The sequence below is a fragment of the Syngnathoides biaculeatus genome, chromosome 18 (genome assembly GCF_019802595.1).
Source record: "Syngnathoides biaculeatus isolate LvHL_M chromosome 18, ASM1980259v1, whole genome shotgun sequence".
NCBI lineage: Eukaryota > Metazoa > Chordata > Actinopteri > Syngnathiformes > Syngnathidae > Syngnathoides > Syngnathoides biaculeatus.
Window position 1 is genome coordinate 16,223,778 of NC_084657.1, and position 17,035 is coordinate 16,240,812.

At 42.8% G+C, this 17,035-nt stretch overlaps 1 protein-coding gene across 5 annotated transcripts; it reads right to left on the reverse strand.

Annotated features, from left to right (window-relative positions):
* Positions 1-2,757: 2,757 nt before the first annotated feature.
* Positions 2,758-15,324, reverse strand: dnajc18 (DnaJ (Hsp40) homolog, subfamily C, member 18). Of its 5 annotated transcripts, XM_061804398.1 has the most exons (12): positions 14,864-15,324; positions 12,149-12,317; positions 11,932-12,077; positions 10,182-10,385; positions 9,981-10,093; positions 8,559-8,668; positions 8,317-8,489; positions 8,136-8,252; positions 7,672-7,776; positions 7,425-7,598; positions 4,136-4,492; positions 2,758-2,898 (listed from the first exon to the last, which is right to left on the reverse strand). In XM_061804398.1, exons 1-11 carry the CDS (start codon positions 14,988-14,990, stop codon positions 4,176-4,178), a joined length of 1,755 nt encoding a protein of 584 aa, XP_061660382.1. In that variant the 5' UTR covers positions 14,991-15,324; the 3' UTR covers positions 2,758-2,898; positions 4,136-4,175. The 5 variants fall into 5 exon arrangements, with proteins under 5 accessions (XP_061660382.1, XP_061660383.1, XP_061660385.1 ...); XM_061804399.1 differs by lacking the exon at positions 7,425-7,598; XM_061804401.1 differs by lacking the exons at positions 12,149-12,317; positions 14,864-15,324 and adding an exon at positions 10,473-10,512 and having other exon boundaries at positions 11,932-12,075.
* Between the last annotated feature and the right edge of the window lie 1,711 nt (positions 15,325-17,035).

Consider the following 17,035-nt stretch of genomic DNA (forward strand, 5'->3'; position numbering starts at 1 on the left):
TGATTTCTTTTTCTTTTTCATTTTATTAACAATAAGTCAATAATATATATATATATATATATGTTATATAATGGCATTAATTTAAAAAACTGCTATTAAACAATCTTAGAACAAAAAAAAATGCTAAATTAATGAAACAAATATTATAGCACTCTTGATAATGCAAATGCTTCTTGAGCTGGATTAAAGAACAGAGCGGGCCACGTAGCCCATGCGTCAAAGTTTGCACACCCCTGGTATAAACAAGATATATTTGTTCTCCCCCACAATGCACTTCTATAACACAATACTAAAAGATACATAAGATAAATTAATACCACTGAGATTATGAAGAGGTGGGTTTCATGAACAATTGTTTTATTATTGTTGCTCTTGTATTAAATCCCGAATGACAGTGAACTTTGATTATTTCACCATAGCCTACTTACTATTCATATACCATTTTTCTTTTCACAACAAAACCGTTTTCATTCCAAAGTAAAATCAATCCTGCTTTTGTGTTGGCCGGTACCTCCGCGACAGGTGCGCCGATGTTGTCTCGACTCCTGGAGGCGGGTCCTGCCCAGTTCTCTGCCCAGTTAGGCTTCATGGTCAGCACAGACTCCCCCTCCAGCATGCCCGCGCCAGTGAAATCTGCCACCTCAGCATGTTCAGGTCTCAAAAACACACATTTACACAATTTGCCATTATGTAAATGTCATGTTAGGTCTGTTATTTTAAAATTCCTACATTTTAGTAAGTCTTCTCATGCAAAGTTGTCAAAGATGTTGTTCTAATTACACCCAGTACACGTTGGTGACTGTAGTGGTCCGATTAAAAATTCTGAGGCTAGATGGGAATTTTCAATGTAGCAAAGACATGATTTGTGTCTTTTTTTTAAATTTTATTTTCCGGGAATACTCTTTGAAGACACAAATATGTTTTTTCAATTTAAGTATCAGTATTAAAGGAACAACTGATGTTGCCACATTATAAATATCCTTTAAGTACTTTTTTTCTAGTCACTCATTGGCCACAAATTTGGGTTATTGGGATATTGCTGCTCCATCAGAGCCATAAAAGGTAACCAAAATGTTAGGAACACCTGTCAAGACGCATTTCATTTTTATATCAGTGCAAACTTGCAACCACAGTAATAAACATGGTGAATAAATATCTCTAAGTGGACACAAGTTTGTATTGGATCTTAATAGATGCTACACCTGCATCTATCAAATTTGTTTTTAATAAGTTTGATTGCAACACTTTAATGTGGCAACTGTGATGTCATTCTTTTGCAGAGGTGGATGTGACCGTGCCATCTGCGTCATTTGGGTGCCAGCCTACCCCTCCAGGTGTGAAAGTGGCTGAGCTGAGTGAAGAGGATGTGACGGTTTCCTACATGGCGGATGAACTGGATCTGAAGACAGTGGGGGACATCATCGCCATCATAGAGGACAAGGTGGTGATTGGGTGGGGGGGCAACTTGTGTAGTAGTCACCCATTGGACACTTTCTGAGTCTAGTGTATTCACAGTCGATTCTATACCTTTCTCTCCAGGCAGCAGATGCTTTGGATGCGGCCGCAGTCGAGGCTGCCCTCTTCCTGTGCGAAGAGAACGGCCACACGCTTCCCGGTGCCTGGCAGGCTGAGCCGTTCCACACCCAAGACCCCCCCGGGGTTCCTCAGTCCTCGTCCCTCCGCTGTAGCCCGACAAGGAATCGGTCAGACGAGTTAGACATTCAGGGCAAAACCTCACCTGAGCTCTCCTCCGCGTGCAGCGGTCAAGATAAATGTGATGCGGCAACTCCGGTGGGATTGAGCCGCCTTCCGCCAGCCTCCTCGTCCTCGTGCGGCTTCAGGAGTTTTGTGCACTGCCACACCGCAGCACCTGCACAGCCCGAGGCTGTGACAGACAAAGGAGCCATGGGGCACCATAAAAGCCACGTGTCTTTAGAGGAGAGATGGGCACAGCAAACACCTGAAAACGCCAGTGACGGTATGCACAGTTGAGAAGTAGATCTTGGGGTAAAAAAAAGTCTGGGGAACCCTGATTTTGAGCTTTGTTTCTATGGTAATGGATTTTCCTTTGGCTGCAGAAGCATTGCTAAAAGACACTGCTTTCTTCTTTGGGGTGATAATGTCTAAAAAGGAGAGCAAATAATGCAAAGATACTCTCAGCGCACTAACGGACAAGCATTATCCAGACAAAATGGCAGACGGGGGACCGGCGTTGTAAAGTCGAAACACCTTAGGTCGAGACCGTCTTAACCCGAGGACTCCCCGCACAATGTACTGATGCATTGCATTTACTTCCACCATACAGTGCTCATATCTCAAGTTAGCACTCGTACGTCAAAGCAAGAAAATCTTCTGAGAGCACGAACCTCAAAAGCATAAACGGTTTGATCAAGTCCTTTAGGCAAAATTATTGAAGCATATTTCTTCTTTGCAGAATCAGCATTAGAAGTTTTCCAAATGACAGAAAGACACGTGAAGGAGGTACACAACTGCATCAATCTTGTCATAGTTCCTCCATTGCAATTGTACTGGAAGCGATGTTATTGCATTCTCCATTTTTTTACAGGAGATAAAAGAGAGCGGACTAAGTGTCGAAACCAAAAAAAACGCCTCAGGGACAAATATGGACAATGAGGTGAACGGGCCAGAAGAAGATGATGACGACGACGACGAGGAAGAAGACGATGGAGACGGCGGCGAGGGGTTCTCGTCAGAGCCCGACGGCGAGATGGAGATGGAACGTGCAGCCAGCGAGAGCGAGGACGCGTGCAGCCTCCGCACCGCGTCGTCATCTCTGCAGCTCCACACCACGGCCGACTCCATCCCCAGCAGTCCTGCGTCGTCGCAGTTGTGAGTGGGAACATTTCCAGCACTCAAACGCTGGCTCCTTTTCCATTTCTGTGGAATATTATAAGTTACACAGTCACCTAGAAGCTTCTGCTGAATATTTCCCTTTGAGTCGTGGATTCCGTTACTGGTTCTGATATGACTTTCTTGTGTAGCTCTTTGTGCAGTGAGGATCTGGAGGCACTACAGGCTCACAAAATCTGGAAGAAGGCCATTATGTTGGTTTGGCGTGCCGCGGCCAATCACAGGTTAGAGTATGATGGGTTTATCGCAACGTTAAGGCCACGTCCACAGAGTGTTGTCAAAAGTTTGCGCGTTCCCATAACGCACAGGACAGAGCAATTCAGTAATAATTATTAAAAAGTTGAAGTTATGCTTTTGAGTCTGAACTATCACTGGTCTAGGGTTTTACAGTATTTAAGTTTATTTTTAAAATTAGTTATTTGACATACAGAATTTAAGCATGGAAACAAAAAAACTTACCGCCTTTGTCATTTGTTAGGTTCAAACCACAAATTCCAATAACAGCAGTCATTATTTTTGTATTCATATTACAGTCCAGATTCTTGAAATGTCACTTGATGTGATTTTTAACCCATTCATGGGCAGGGTGGCAATTTTTTGCCTTATTGAGATAAAAGTCTCCTAACGGGCCACAATCAAGGAAAAATTTTCCGTTTATGGTTAAATTATATGATAACTTTACTAACTTATAATCTCGTTCCAAAAATGGGACACTGCCCGCGAGAGGGTACTTGGGATTTCTTAGTAGATGGTGCCAAAAACTAGAATAAGATTAAAACAATTAAATATTTTGTTATACTAAAGGATATAATCCGAGAAAACCATGATGTCCCAAAAATGGGACGCTGCCCACGAATGCGTTAAATATTTTAAACACAAGCCTGGTTCTTCAAATTCTTTTGTATCGGCCAAGAATGTCAAGTGAGTTCAACAACAATTTGATTTCTTTTACTTGAACCCTGCGAAGCTTTTCTGAAGTGATTTTTTTTTTTTTTTTTTTTTAATGTTATTCCACCGGTCCCATTTCTCTCATCTCTTTTATCGAATGATTTGTAGGTATGCAAATGTCTTTCTCCAGCCAGTGACAGATGAGATCGCACCGGGATATCATAGCATCGTGCACAGGTAAGCGCGACCTCTTCATCGCAAAATTCAACTGAGCTCACCATTGATCTGGATTGTATATTTCTACGCTGGATTGTGATACATTGGCTATGTAAATTGTAGTGTTCACTCCACAATCAAGAAAATAACTATGACTGACCCGAACTGCTTTGTCGAAATGGGGTATTAAAATCTGTTGCTCAGCTCACATTCTTCAATGGTGCAGGCCCATGGACCTGGCCACCATTAAGAAGAATATCGAGAGCGGTTCCATGCGGACCACGGCCGAGTTCCAGCGGGACATCATGCTGATGTTTCAGAACGCCATCATGTACAACAGTTTGGATCACGACGTGTACCACATGGCCCTGGAGATGCAGCGTGACGTCCTTGAGCAGATCCAGCAGTTTCTCGCGACCCAACTCATCATGGAGACGTCGGAGTCTGGGATCGGCGCCAAAGGCCTGAGGGGCCGTGAGGGTCTGCGACGGCAGGACTCCACAGACAAGGTGCGGCGCTAGAATTTGGACAGAACAGACAAACTTGCGGGTTAAAGGGATTGATTTCATAATTTCCCACTAGACCAAAATGTGATTTCATTGGCTCAAATCATGTGTGCGTTGGCAGAAACTGCAAAAACACTCGCATTGTCCTCATAGATATTTTAAATAAGCCTCGCTAAACTAGCAATGTTGAAAATGTCCACATAGCAAATTAGCAAATGTTTCAAATTTGCATCATTACTCGTCTTTTGAATCCCACTTCTGATATCCGTTTACTTCTCACAGGACGCCTTCTCCATGTCCTCTCCTGCTTTTCTACTCTCTCTTTTTGTAAGTACACACTTGAAAACGTGAAAATACACAACAAAGATAGCATAGTGGCACACAGCTGACTTTCATCTAGCCAGCTTTGTACCATGTGATCAAGTGGCGATCAATCCAGGATGTGGTGTGACTTTCAGCCACAGCAAGTAGGACAGGCTCCAGCTTCGTGGTGACCGTGAACACGACAAGCTTTGGCGCGCACAGATGGAAGAAATTTGGTTACTGAAAAAATACATACTCGAGCTGAATCAAACATTGTGCTTTCGTTAAGATGATTCCCAGTTTCAATTTAAAGGATTCTATCTAGCGAATGGCAGTTCTGTTGCGATGCCTTGAAATCATATAAATCCACAATTTGTGTGTCCAGGATGGAGGCACCAGAGGGCGCCGCTGTGCCATCGAAGCTGACCTCAAAATGAAAAAGTGAACAAAACCGGGCAAATCATTTGAGTCTGACACTGTCGTTATGTGAAAAGTGTTAATACTTCCGAGATTTAATTTATGAAGACGACCGCCCCTCCCCGTCTGCGTCACGTGTGCAGCGTAATCCCCAACTCGGTTGTCGTATTTCGACGATCTGATGACTTGAGTGGGGGAAGCTCCTATATTGCAGGAATGGATTACATGTAATCCCAGATTACAAAAGGGGATTCTAAAAGAGCGGGTCAAAGCTTGTGATAGCTCCACGTCACTCTTAGCCTGCTCACGGGCAAGAACGTCAGGTTGTGTAAGTGTCTCCCCAGCCTCAAAAATCTACTAATCTTACAAGCAGGCTGCATTTGGTCCACACAAGTGTGACGGACTCGTATATATGCACTACTACAATATAGGAAAACGTGTGAAACCAGAGGCCAAAGACTCTGATTTGCTTGACTTTTTGGTGGTGTGACCTTATGAGAAGCTTATTTTTTCCCCCCTTATTTTAACAAACTTTAAATGATTTCAAATGTATATTTTGTGGTTGTTTGGAACATACCTACCTATATTTTAAGTGAAACAGTATTGTGGTGATCTCACTGTTTTGTGTGTGTAACAATAATGGGAATTATACTTTTAAACAATAAACTCATGTTTGGCTTGTATTCTTTTTTTTTTGTGATTATTGCTTGACTTTGCTAATTGAAGTAATAGTGGAAACATTGGCACCGATTTAAAATATTTGATTTTTTAAAAAATCAATTTATAAAACCCAAAGGTCCAATGAAGTTGGGACAAAAACCTGAATAGAATGACTTGCACGTTTTTCAAACTATATTTGATAAGATATTTAATAATCAAATATGGTTATTTTGGATAGGGGGGAATGTCTCATTTTAAATTTAATGCACACAGATGTGTCAGCCCGAAAATTTGAAATCTGTTTTTAACTTACATTTCATTCCAACTTCATCGGAAAGGGGTTTGTATGATGCACTCACAATCAAAACCACAGAAACACAAATGAGCCGTGAGTCACAAAACAATCCACTTTTAATTTTCTGGTAGTTTTGTTTGAAAAAAATGGCCGAGGCCAACTACTGTTTCACTGCATTTATGATTAGATCTAGTTGTCCAGAACAATGAAATGATCCGTGTGGTAAGTCAATATTGACTGAAAACGTGTTACTAAAACAGATATGTAAAAAAAACAATCCTTTACATGCAAAACAATGAAATACCATTAAATAATAAAAGTGCTTTAAGATGAACCTGAACATGTCACAAGAAACTAAGGTGCCATGGCAACGTAAATCCTTCATGTAGTGTCATGTCCACATCCTTTCCATTTCACATGATCCATTTTGGCTTAGAAAAGGACAAGCTACACCACTTCAGTTCAAGGTAATGGAACAGCCTTTAAAATACGTAACAGCAATTATATGTTGCTTTTAATTTAGAATGGGTTCATTATGGAAGCTGTGAAGGGGAAGATAGAAATCACGGGTGTCAAACTCAAGGCCCGGTGGCCAGATCTGGCCTGTCCCAAAATTTCAAATTGTCACATCATAAATGATAACGTTGATATCGCGAGCTGATTTCAAAACTAGTTCCTAAATCCACCCATCCATTTTATTTGCCGCTTATCCTCACAAGACTCGCGGGGAGTGCTGGAGCCTATACCAGCTGTCAATGAGCAGGAGGCAGGGTACACCCTGAAGTGGTTGCCAGCCAATCGCAGGGCACATTGAGACAGACAACAACCGTACTCACACTCACACCTAGGGGCAATTTAGAGTGTCCAGTTAATGTTGCATGTTTTTGGGATGTGGGAGGAAACCGGAGTGCCCGGAGAAAACCCACGCAGCCACGTGGAAAACATGCAAACTCCACACAGGCGAGGCCGGGATCGAACCCAGGTCCTCAGAAGTGTGAGGCCAACGCTTTACCAGCTCCACCGTGCCACCTTAGTTCATAAATTTCATGTGTAAATATGATGAGGCGAAAGATTTTCATGGTTTCAAGTCATAACGGCCCTCTGAGGGAATCTGAAACTACAACGTGGCCTGTGAGAAAAATGAGTTTGACACCCCTGATATAAATTATCTGATAAACAGTGTGAAAAAATGTCAGTCACTTCTGAACTTCTCATCTAAATGAGTAATACATACATAGTCGATGACCTCACAGTAAAACACTGCTGACCTTTGTCCAAAGTATATTCAAGTCCATCCATCCATTTTCTTTGCCGCTTATCCTCACAAGGGTCGCAGGGAGTGCTGGAGCCTATCCCAGCTGTAAACAGGCAGGAAGCGGGGCACACCCTAAACTGGTTGCCAGCCAATCGCAGGGTACATAGAGACAAACAACCATTCACACCTGAGGGAAATTTTGAGTCTTCAATGAAAAAAAACTGTGCATGTTTTTGGGATGTGGAAGGAAATTTGATTACCCGGAGAAAATCCACGCAGGCACGAGGAGGCGGGTCCGGGATGTGAACCCGGGCCCTCAGAACTGCGACACAGACGTGCAAACCAGGCTTCTACCGTGCCGCCTCCTTATAACAAACATAGTGATGAATTAAAATACTGTACACTTGGATTTTTGGCAAAGACACTGAACAATCAGGAAAATAAATAAGCATCTAAATAAAATGACCTCAGAGAGAGACCATTTCTAGAATAAAAAAAACATTTTTAAAGAAAAGGGGCAGCGCCTCAGTGCTGGGGCCACCGAGTGGACAAGCAAACTCGTATTTACTACCATCCCGGAAGGAGAGAAGGCACATTTTTTTCCCCCAACTCTGCTGCATGATTCTCACCAGCATGGCCCGAGTGGATAAATGACCCCGATAATCGTACAAATAATAATGCACCAAAGCGGCACACCACATCGAACAAACCGTCCTTCATTTGCCTCTCTGACGTCCGACCAGTCTGTGCAACTTGTCGCAGTTGTCCAACCTCATGGACTCCGCCTTCTGCTTCAGACGCTCGTCTCGGTAGAGCTGCCCGAGGTTCATCAAGTCTGACTCTGAGCAGGAGAGTTGCACACATTAAGCAAGTGCTTGTGCCAGAAAAAAAACAGATTGCCTTACTTTGCTGTTTCTCCTTCCAACAGCTGCTCTGCAAGTGTTCAATGTAGTCGCTTTCTATCGTCTTCTCCAGCTCGTCCAGGGCGTCGCCGCTGTATTCCTTCTCAAAACCTTTATCCACGTAGTACGGAACGCCCATGTGCTGCGTTTCCCGGGAAACCACCAGGCCCATGCTCCTGCAAACAGACGGGCTGCGTGTAGTCGACGTGCACCGTGAAGCGGAAACGTCCGTCCGACGCACTCACGGCTTATAGAAGAGACTGTACGGCGGGTTGGTGGCCATCATCTGAGTGAATACCGAGATGAGGATCAGCACCAGGACAGGGAGGAGCTGCAGCAGAGCTGTGAAGGTGTTCTGTGTGCACATCACATCCGTGAACAACGCTGTGAGTGGGTGCTTCTTAGCGTTGGAACACATAATATCATTTTTCAACACCCTAAAAGTTGGTTCCAAATATTAAACTTTTCCAGCAAGCTGTTGTGAAAACATGGCTGGAAATGGTACCGTCATTTCCGGCCTACGAGCTGCGACTTTTTTCCCCACACGCTTTCAACCCTGCGGTTTATGCGGCGATGCGGCTAATTTGTGCATTTCTTTTTATAACAGCTGCAAGGGAGCACTCAAGCAGAAAAGGTAAGAATAAGACGGATGGAATATATGCGCCGGGAAGTGACTTTTACCGGCTCTGTTAGCGCTGTGCTAGCGTGTTTCGCCTTCTTTACTGTCCATGTCATCCTATGACTCCAGTTTGGCCTTTGCCACCTCTACTTTCGAACAACATAACGGGTGTCAAACTCAAGGCCCGGGGGCCAGAACCGGATCGTCACTTGATTTTATGGGGCCCGCAAAGGCAAATCGTGTGTGTCAACTTCCGTGATTCTTGTTCAAATCTTTACCAAAATTTCAAATTGTCATCATCATAAATGATAAAGTTGAGATATTGCGGCCCTCTGAGGTAAACCTTAACTACAATGTGGCCCTTGACAAAAATGAGTTTGACACCCCTGGCCTCCATCATATCTCCGTGCATTCTCGTCTTCTCTCCCTCAGTCCTTTTAGTGCCACACTTTTTAGTTAACTGCTTTCCCTGTATGCTTTCCTGGACTTTGAGATTCCACCACCAAGTCTCCTCCTCTCCGTTCCCACCAAAATACACACCGAGTACTCTCCTGCCTGTTTCTCTGATCACTTTAGCTGGAGTTGTCCAGTCTTCTTGCGGCTCCTACTGTCCACCGAGAGCCTGTCTCACATTATCTTGATAAAAATCGCACAACACCCTTCTTTCCTCAGCTTCCACCAAATGGTTCTCTGCTCTGCCTTTTTCTTCTAAATCTTTCTCACAACCATCAAAGTCATTTTACACATCACCATCCTATGCTGTCTCACTACTGTACATTCTCCCCACCACTACCCTACACTCCTAACCTAACCTCCTTCCGAGTACATTGTTAGCACAAGATATCATCCACTGGCGTCCTGAAGGTTCGCCTAGGCCATGCCATGGTTTTGGCAAAGTCCGCCAGTCCTAGACTTGTATTGTTGATTGTGCAGGAGTCACTAATATATCGCTGGTGTATGTTTTTTTTTGTTTTTTTTTTTCCTGTAAATGCACATTACATTGTACTAACAAAAATGTGGTGTCAAAAAGCAGGTGTGAATCACTCACTTGACTCGGGTTGTCCTCCGCCACATCCTCACGTCTCTCATAAGGTCGTCGCCGACGAGGCTGGTAGAACTGAGAGTAGGAGGCTCCCTGGTTGGTGTACACGTGAACGTTTCCTGAAGAAGACAATTGGAAATATCTAAAAGACCCGAACACAAAGATGAGTACAACACTAAGACCGTTTGTGAGGACGGTCACACCCACCTGTGGGGAAACGTCCGCCAAAGAAAATGTTGAAGAGTTCCTCGGGGGATATGTCGGCCTCAAAGTCTCTGTGGAAGTTTCGGTAGTGGCGATGGTGAGTGGTGGGTTGGGATGCACTCTCAGCTGCTGGCGATTGGTCGCCATACTGATCATACTGCTGCCTTTTCTCCGGATTGCTTAGCACCGCGTACGCGTTGCCGATCGCTGGGGGAACCAAGAAATGACTTCTTGTACGTTAACCTTTTATGGTCACTCATAGGTGAAACCATTCATTCTGCTTCCGAAACGTACCACGCTTGTCACGTTTGACGACTGTACTGTTGTGAAGCAACTTGTTTTTGTAAAAAAAAAAAAAAAAAAAAAAAAAAAAAAGAGAGGCCAATTGGATTAGAGACTGCAAACAAGACCACGACAAGAGCACCAACTTCCACACAGCCTGAATAGATACTGAAATGAAAAATACATATGACATTATTCACATAAATGTCTATACGAAAAAATGAATATGAGCGGAGGGCGCGTCATCCACCCGCAAAGTTGCAGAAGTGTCATTCGCCATCCAAGTGGTCGCCATATTGGCTGCATCTTCTGTATGTGACGTCACCCCGGACATTCGCCATTGAAAAAACGCTTGGCACTAACTGTAGGTCACGCCCCTTCTGACACCGAAGATCTTTTCGAAGAAGAGAACATCTCACAATCGAGAGACGTGTGCGGGGCAATATTACCCGATTGTTTCGAGCCATATTGAGATGATATGCGGATTACTTCTAACTAAAAACAGACTCCCGGACACTATGTATGAGTCAGCCCGGCCGAGGCCGTGCTCGTCCGCGAGGCACAGCTTTGGCGGCGGCTCGTGGAATACGGAAGCTTGGCCAGACACGGCGCCGAGGGGCACATTGACACATTTAGCACCTCTGACTTAGGGACGCGGATCTTTTGGTACGTTCTGAAAGGATTACGTCCTCCCCAACTATTGTTTTTTTTTTTTTTCGCTGTATACACACCTACCTGTCATTTGGAACTCCCGAAGCTCTCGTCCTTCGCACCTGTGCAATCCATTATTCACGACAAACCGGATTTTTTGGAAAAGTATGAAAAGCGAATCCATCCTCCCGAGTGTTCGAGCAATATCCAGCAATGCAACGAGCCGGCATTTTGGCTAACACTAAGGAACAACGAGCTACCTTCCCGCAGGTAAAACTAGTATAAAAAAACGAGACCGCTTGGGTACGCTACTACTCTGTACGTCACTTCCTGCTTCTTCTCAAAAACAAATCCCTCGAGATGAGTTTCATGGCGGGAGTTACAAAAAGCCATCTACATCAAAATCATTTTTTTGTGGTGAAAAAACAGATGGGTCCATACTGGCTGCCGATTTTTCATTACACATCATCACACATACTAAAAATCATCCACTTCATGACAGTGGCACTTTAAATATTGATCAACTTTGAAACTGACTATTCACCTACAAGCTAGGCTCTTTAAATTGCAATAGGTTTATTTGTAAAACTGATGTTAAAAAAAACATGTATTTTCCACAAACTATAGCTTTAAAAATGTCTGAATGCACCATAGTGTACCGCTAACCTGGACTAAAACGTAATGTCATATCTATAATCATATTTTTATGAACAACCCCCCCCCCATGCCCAAAAACCAGCAGATGATAAACTGTGGACACATGGTTCTCCACATAAAATATTTGCACAATTTCTAATACTACGCACATCAAATTATCTACCTTTGAATGCATCCGTGGCCCCAGGAGCAAAGTTTTTGTCAGGGTGGAACTTGAGGGCCAGCTTCCTGTACGCTTTCTTCAGATCTTCATCGCTGGAATTCTTGGGAACACCAAGAATCTCATAGAAGTCTCTGCAATTCTTAATCCTGTAGTGACGTCGTGGATGTTTAAATACGAGTTACGGTATCAATATGCCAGAATCAGAGTGGCCATATACCTGTGAACACCCTGGCGCTGCTCTTCCGTGTAGCTCTTCCTGCTGTCGCCGCTCACCTGACTTTTCTCTGCGCTTCCAAAGTCCTCATCTCTCCAGCCTCTAGGCGGGGGCACGTGGTTCGCTTCCGGAGCTGCGTTGCTTCCATTTTTAACTATGGCGTCAATCAGCCCTATAGAGATGTTCAGAGGCGGGGAGAAAAAAAAAAAAACGGTAAGCGTCTCAGTCATCCATATCAAGGTAATCTGTAAAAATGTTATTATGTCATTACCTGAAGTGTTAAATAACAAACTACTGGTAATATAAACACGGATAACAAAGATAAAGAGATTAAAGTAGTACTTATTATAGGAACTGCGCGGCTTTGTCATCATTATCCTAGCAACTATTAGCCCAAAATGGAGCATCGCTACAGTTGCTCACCCTCGGTGGTCTTCGCTGCTTGGGGGTGGAATGATTCTTGCATGGAATTTGACGCCACCAAAGCTAGAGCTAACACGCCATGGAGGTAAACATTCCCTTTGTGTTTGGTGTCAGTGGAGCACAAGTCCCCAATCATTGCCTCCATGGCAGAAAATAAAACACACTTTTAGACAAATATTGCAAATCTGTCTCATAGTTCTGAGGATCTGGGTGCAAATTTGGCCTCCCCTGCGCGAGGTTTGCAAGTTCTGCCTGTGCCTGTTTACTTCGGGTACTCCTACATCACAGAAACATGCATGGTGGGCAGATTGCATAAGACTCTAAATGGTGCATAAGTGTTAATATGAGTGTGAATACTGTAATTTCTGGCCTACAGAGCGCACTGGATTAGAAGCCTCACCCAGTACATTTGTAAAGGAAATACCATTTGGTACATACATAAGCCGCACCTGTGTAAAAGCCGCAAGGGCCCACATTGAAACCCGAGATATTTACAAAGAAATACGGTATAGAGAAAGAGTTTTCAAACTTTTAATACCTTATCTTAATTTAACATAAAAACAACATGGTCGCACGAACACGGCTGGTAAAAAAAAAATAGAAAAAAATATACCTAAATCACTGAGACACGGCAGTAAGACAGCAGCAACAGGCTAGCGCAGCGCTAACAGGGCCGGTTAAAAAAAAAAAAAATACCGGTAAAAGTCACTTCCTCGGTACATATATTCCATCTGCGTCACTCTTATCTTCTTCTCTGCTCGAGTGCCCCCTTGCAGCCGTTGGAAAAAAATGCACAAACAAGCCACAACACCGCATAAGCCTCGGGTTTGAAAGTGTGTGAAAAAAGTTTATAGGTCGGAAATTACGGTATTTGTCTGTGTGTGCCCTGGGATTGGCTGGCGACCAGTTCAGGGTGTACCCTGCCTCTCTCCCAGAGACGGCTGGGATAGGCTCCAGCACACCCACGATCCTGGTGAGGATAAGCAGTAAAGAAAATTGATGGATGAATGGATGAGTTCCCTCAGAGTTTAAACTTTGAGTTTTAGGTCTTGGCTTCCTCAGGTTTGTTTTTCGATCAATAATTTTTATTTCAGTGCATCAGTAACACAAAAGGTATTATTCTATTCTGAGAATGGAAATGTAGAAACACAGGTTAATGGAACTTTCTGCTATCTAATGGAAGAACATTTCATTCTTATGGATGTCACTATAAGCAGTTAGCAAAGACAGATGGACAAGGAGATTGGAATGAATAAAATATGTTTAGAAAAATGTAATTTCTTTCAACAGACCTGATAATTTGTCATGTAACAGTGGTCCTGAAACATATATCTAATGCTGTCGTTACAAAGTTTTTTTTCCCCCCGAATGGCACTTTCACGAAGTTGTGAATTTAACATGCTTATCTGAAGTGGTGTAGAACTTAAATGAATGGTACGTTACCATCAGAGGAGGGCAGTAGCAAAATACATTTACTCTATTCCAGTTCCTTAGGCACATTTTTTGGATACTTTACAGCAGTCAGTCATAATCAAGCAGCAGACCTTCCGTGAAGCTTAGAAGAAATGATGAAGGGTAAAGGCGCCGTCAGGGTAGGTTAAATAAAACACTTTTGGCTCACATTAAATGCATGTTTCTCTTAGATTGTGAAGATCAGCAATTATGTTATGCTCAGTCTCTTTTTGCCTAAACATGTCAACATTTCAGCCTACAATAACCTGCCTTTGAACTTCTATTGTTTCATAAGAGATTTTTTTTTAACTCAATTCAAGACCTTTCCTTTCCTTCAAATAATTGATGTTATTTTATCATTGGGCAATACCTGAATTTGCCTTTCGTACACTCCTATTTGACATCTATGCAAAAAAAGAAAAAAAATCTTCAGTTACTCATCAGTTACACAGTAACTGAGTACACCCGCCTTCCAACGAATTCTCAATTATTTGAAAAAAAAAAAAAACAAAACAAAACAAAACTAATTTCATTTTGAAAAACAATTCTTAAGTAACAGTACTCTTGAGTATGATTTTTGGCAACCTTCACGTCGTTTTATGTGAGGAGCAAAATGCACAAATCTATTCTCACTATTTGTAATATAATATGTACAAACAGCAGAGAGGGGGTCTACAGAACACTCAGGTTCCATGGCTTAGCCACGTCTGCTACTAAATAAAGCAGTCGCAGCTTAAGATGCAAGTCAGCTCAAAATAAAACTTTGTCATTAGGTAACATAACGGGAGTATATCGATCCAACATGAGCCTTGACTAGTAATTATGCACGGCTGCTTTGGTTACCTCTGGCCCGCGTGCTGGGGTAGATATTCTGAGCTTCGTAGAGCAGCTCCAGCGCTCGGTCCTTCCGTCCTGACCGTAACAAAAGCTTCGCCTTGTCTATCAGCCGATCCGCTTCGTCTTTATCCATTTCCCCCCGGTGCCTTCTTAAGTGGCAAAAGCGACCGTCGACGGTGCAGCTTCGCCGAGACTCGATCGCCACTCTCCGCCTCAGCGCCTGACAGCTGCGTCCCGTTAGCTCGCGGGCTAACTAGCGAGCTAACTGGTTAGCTTTGGAGCGGGGACCGAATTGACGCAAACCGACCGGCCTGCGAAATCTCAAGGACGCGTGACATGTCCCGTTGTTAAAGTAACCGGGCGCACTGTGACAAACGCCCGGAGAAGCACTTTCATGACACTTTGCACCTGCTAAGCTCGGAGTGACATGACCGTGCGTAAAAGGGAAGACCTTCGTGACGTCACGCCCCGTGAGCGATAGCTGGAGCGAGATAATGTCATTTCATTTAAGTCTCTTAAATTAATCAATAACCACAAAGGTAAATTAATTATTGGTATGCATTCAGAACTAATTGAAACCGAGCAACAATAATTTTCGTCTTTATAGTTTTTATTTAAATTATTTTTATTTCATGTTTATGTCTAGCATAGGTATCTAATGACGTCACCACACTCCTTAGACCAATCATTTAAAAAAACTTCTCTTGTTCACCTATCACCTGTGTTCTCTGACCTCTATGACACACAAGATGGCGTAATTTGAAACCTATCTATTGTATTTATAATCATTTGTTACAAGTGGATTGAATTGTTTGATTGTTTGTACATTACTCTGTTCTTTGTTTAATGTTTACTGAAAAAAGATAGTTTAAAGATTTTAAACATCTAACTTTTCTTTTATGTACATGTACATGTACAGCATACAATTTTATTTGGATTTTATACGAGAATACGAGTTTTCCCCCCCAAAAAATGTACAGTACACCTCAAAATTATTACCCTCATATTGTCTTGTAAATTATGACCGTAAAAAATACATGGTGTGTTTTCTTACCAACTGTTTTTTTGTTTTTTTTAATATGCTGTATCTTATTTTCCCGCGACCCTAGTAGGGATAAGCCGTACGTACAAAACTAAAAGAATAGATAAATATCTTATTCTCCGGTTGACCGGTAACCAGTTCAGGATGTACCCCACTTCCTGCCCGATGATAACTGGGATGGGCCCCGGCACTCCCGCAACCCTTGTGAGGATAAGTGGCTCAGAAAATGGATGAACGTGTGGATGAATATTTTATCCTCATCTTACTTTCGGATAGGCTTTTTATGCGTGAGATCCTACATCACCGAACTCCCTAACTGCAGAACTCAGACAGGCAAACTAATCCCTGAAATCTTTTGAAGGCTCACAAACATCAATAGTTTTTCTTTTTGTAACTTTTATGCTACCTCTTTGTTGTATTCCTGTCTATGATGATTATGCTTTATTATTAAGCACATTGTAAATAGTTTTTTGAAAAGGATGACTTTTTCAGATTGTTTTCCCTCAATTTAAATATACAGTATATATATATATATTTTTTTTTAAATTAAATTCTTGAAGATATAGTATTTTTTTTCTTGAAGTGATAATACTTTCAAAAACACAGTCAGCAATTCATAACATACCAGCTTTTTTTTTTTTTTAAATATGCTAGATTGCCAAAAGTACTTATCCACCCATATGTGCCTCATATGAATTTAAGGCACAATACATTCTTAATCTTTATCGGGTTTAATACATCACATGAGTCCACCCTCTGCAGTTAGAAGATTTTAAACTCTTTTGCGAAGATTTCCACGAGGTTTAGGAGTGTCCATCCATCCAATTTCTTTGCCGCTTATCCTCACAAGGGTTGGAGTGCCAGAGCCTATCCCGGCCGTCAACAGGCAGGAGGTGGGGTACACCCTGAACTGGTTGGCAGCCAGTCGCAGGGCACATAGAGACAAACAGCCGCACTTACAAACACACCTTGGGGCAATTTAGAGTGTCCATTTAATGTCGCATATTTTAGGGATGTAGGCGGAAACCCGAGTGCCTGGAGAAAACCCACGCATGCACGGGGAGAACATGCAAACTCCACACAGGCGGGTGCGGGATTGAACCCGGGACTTCAGAACTGTGAGGCCAACGCTCGAA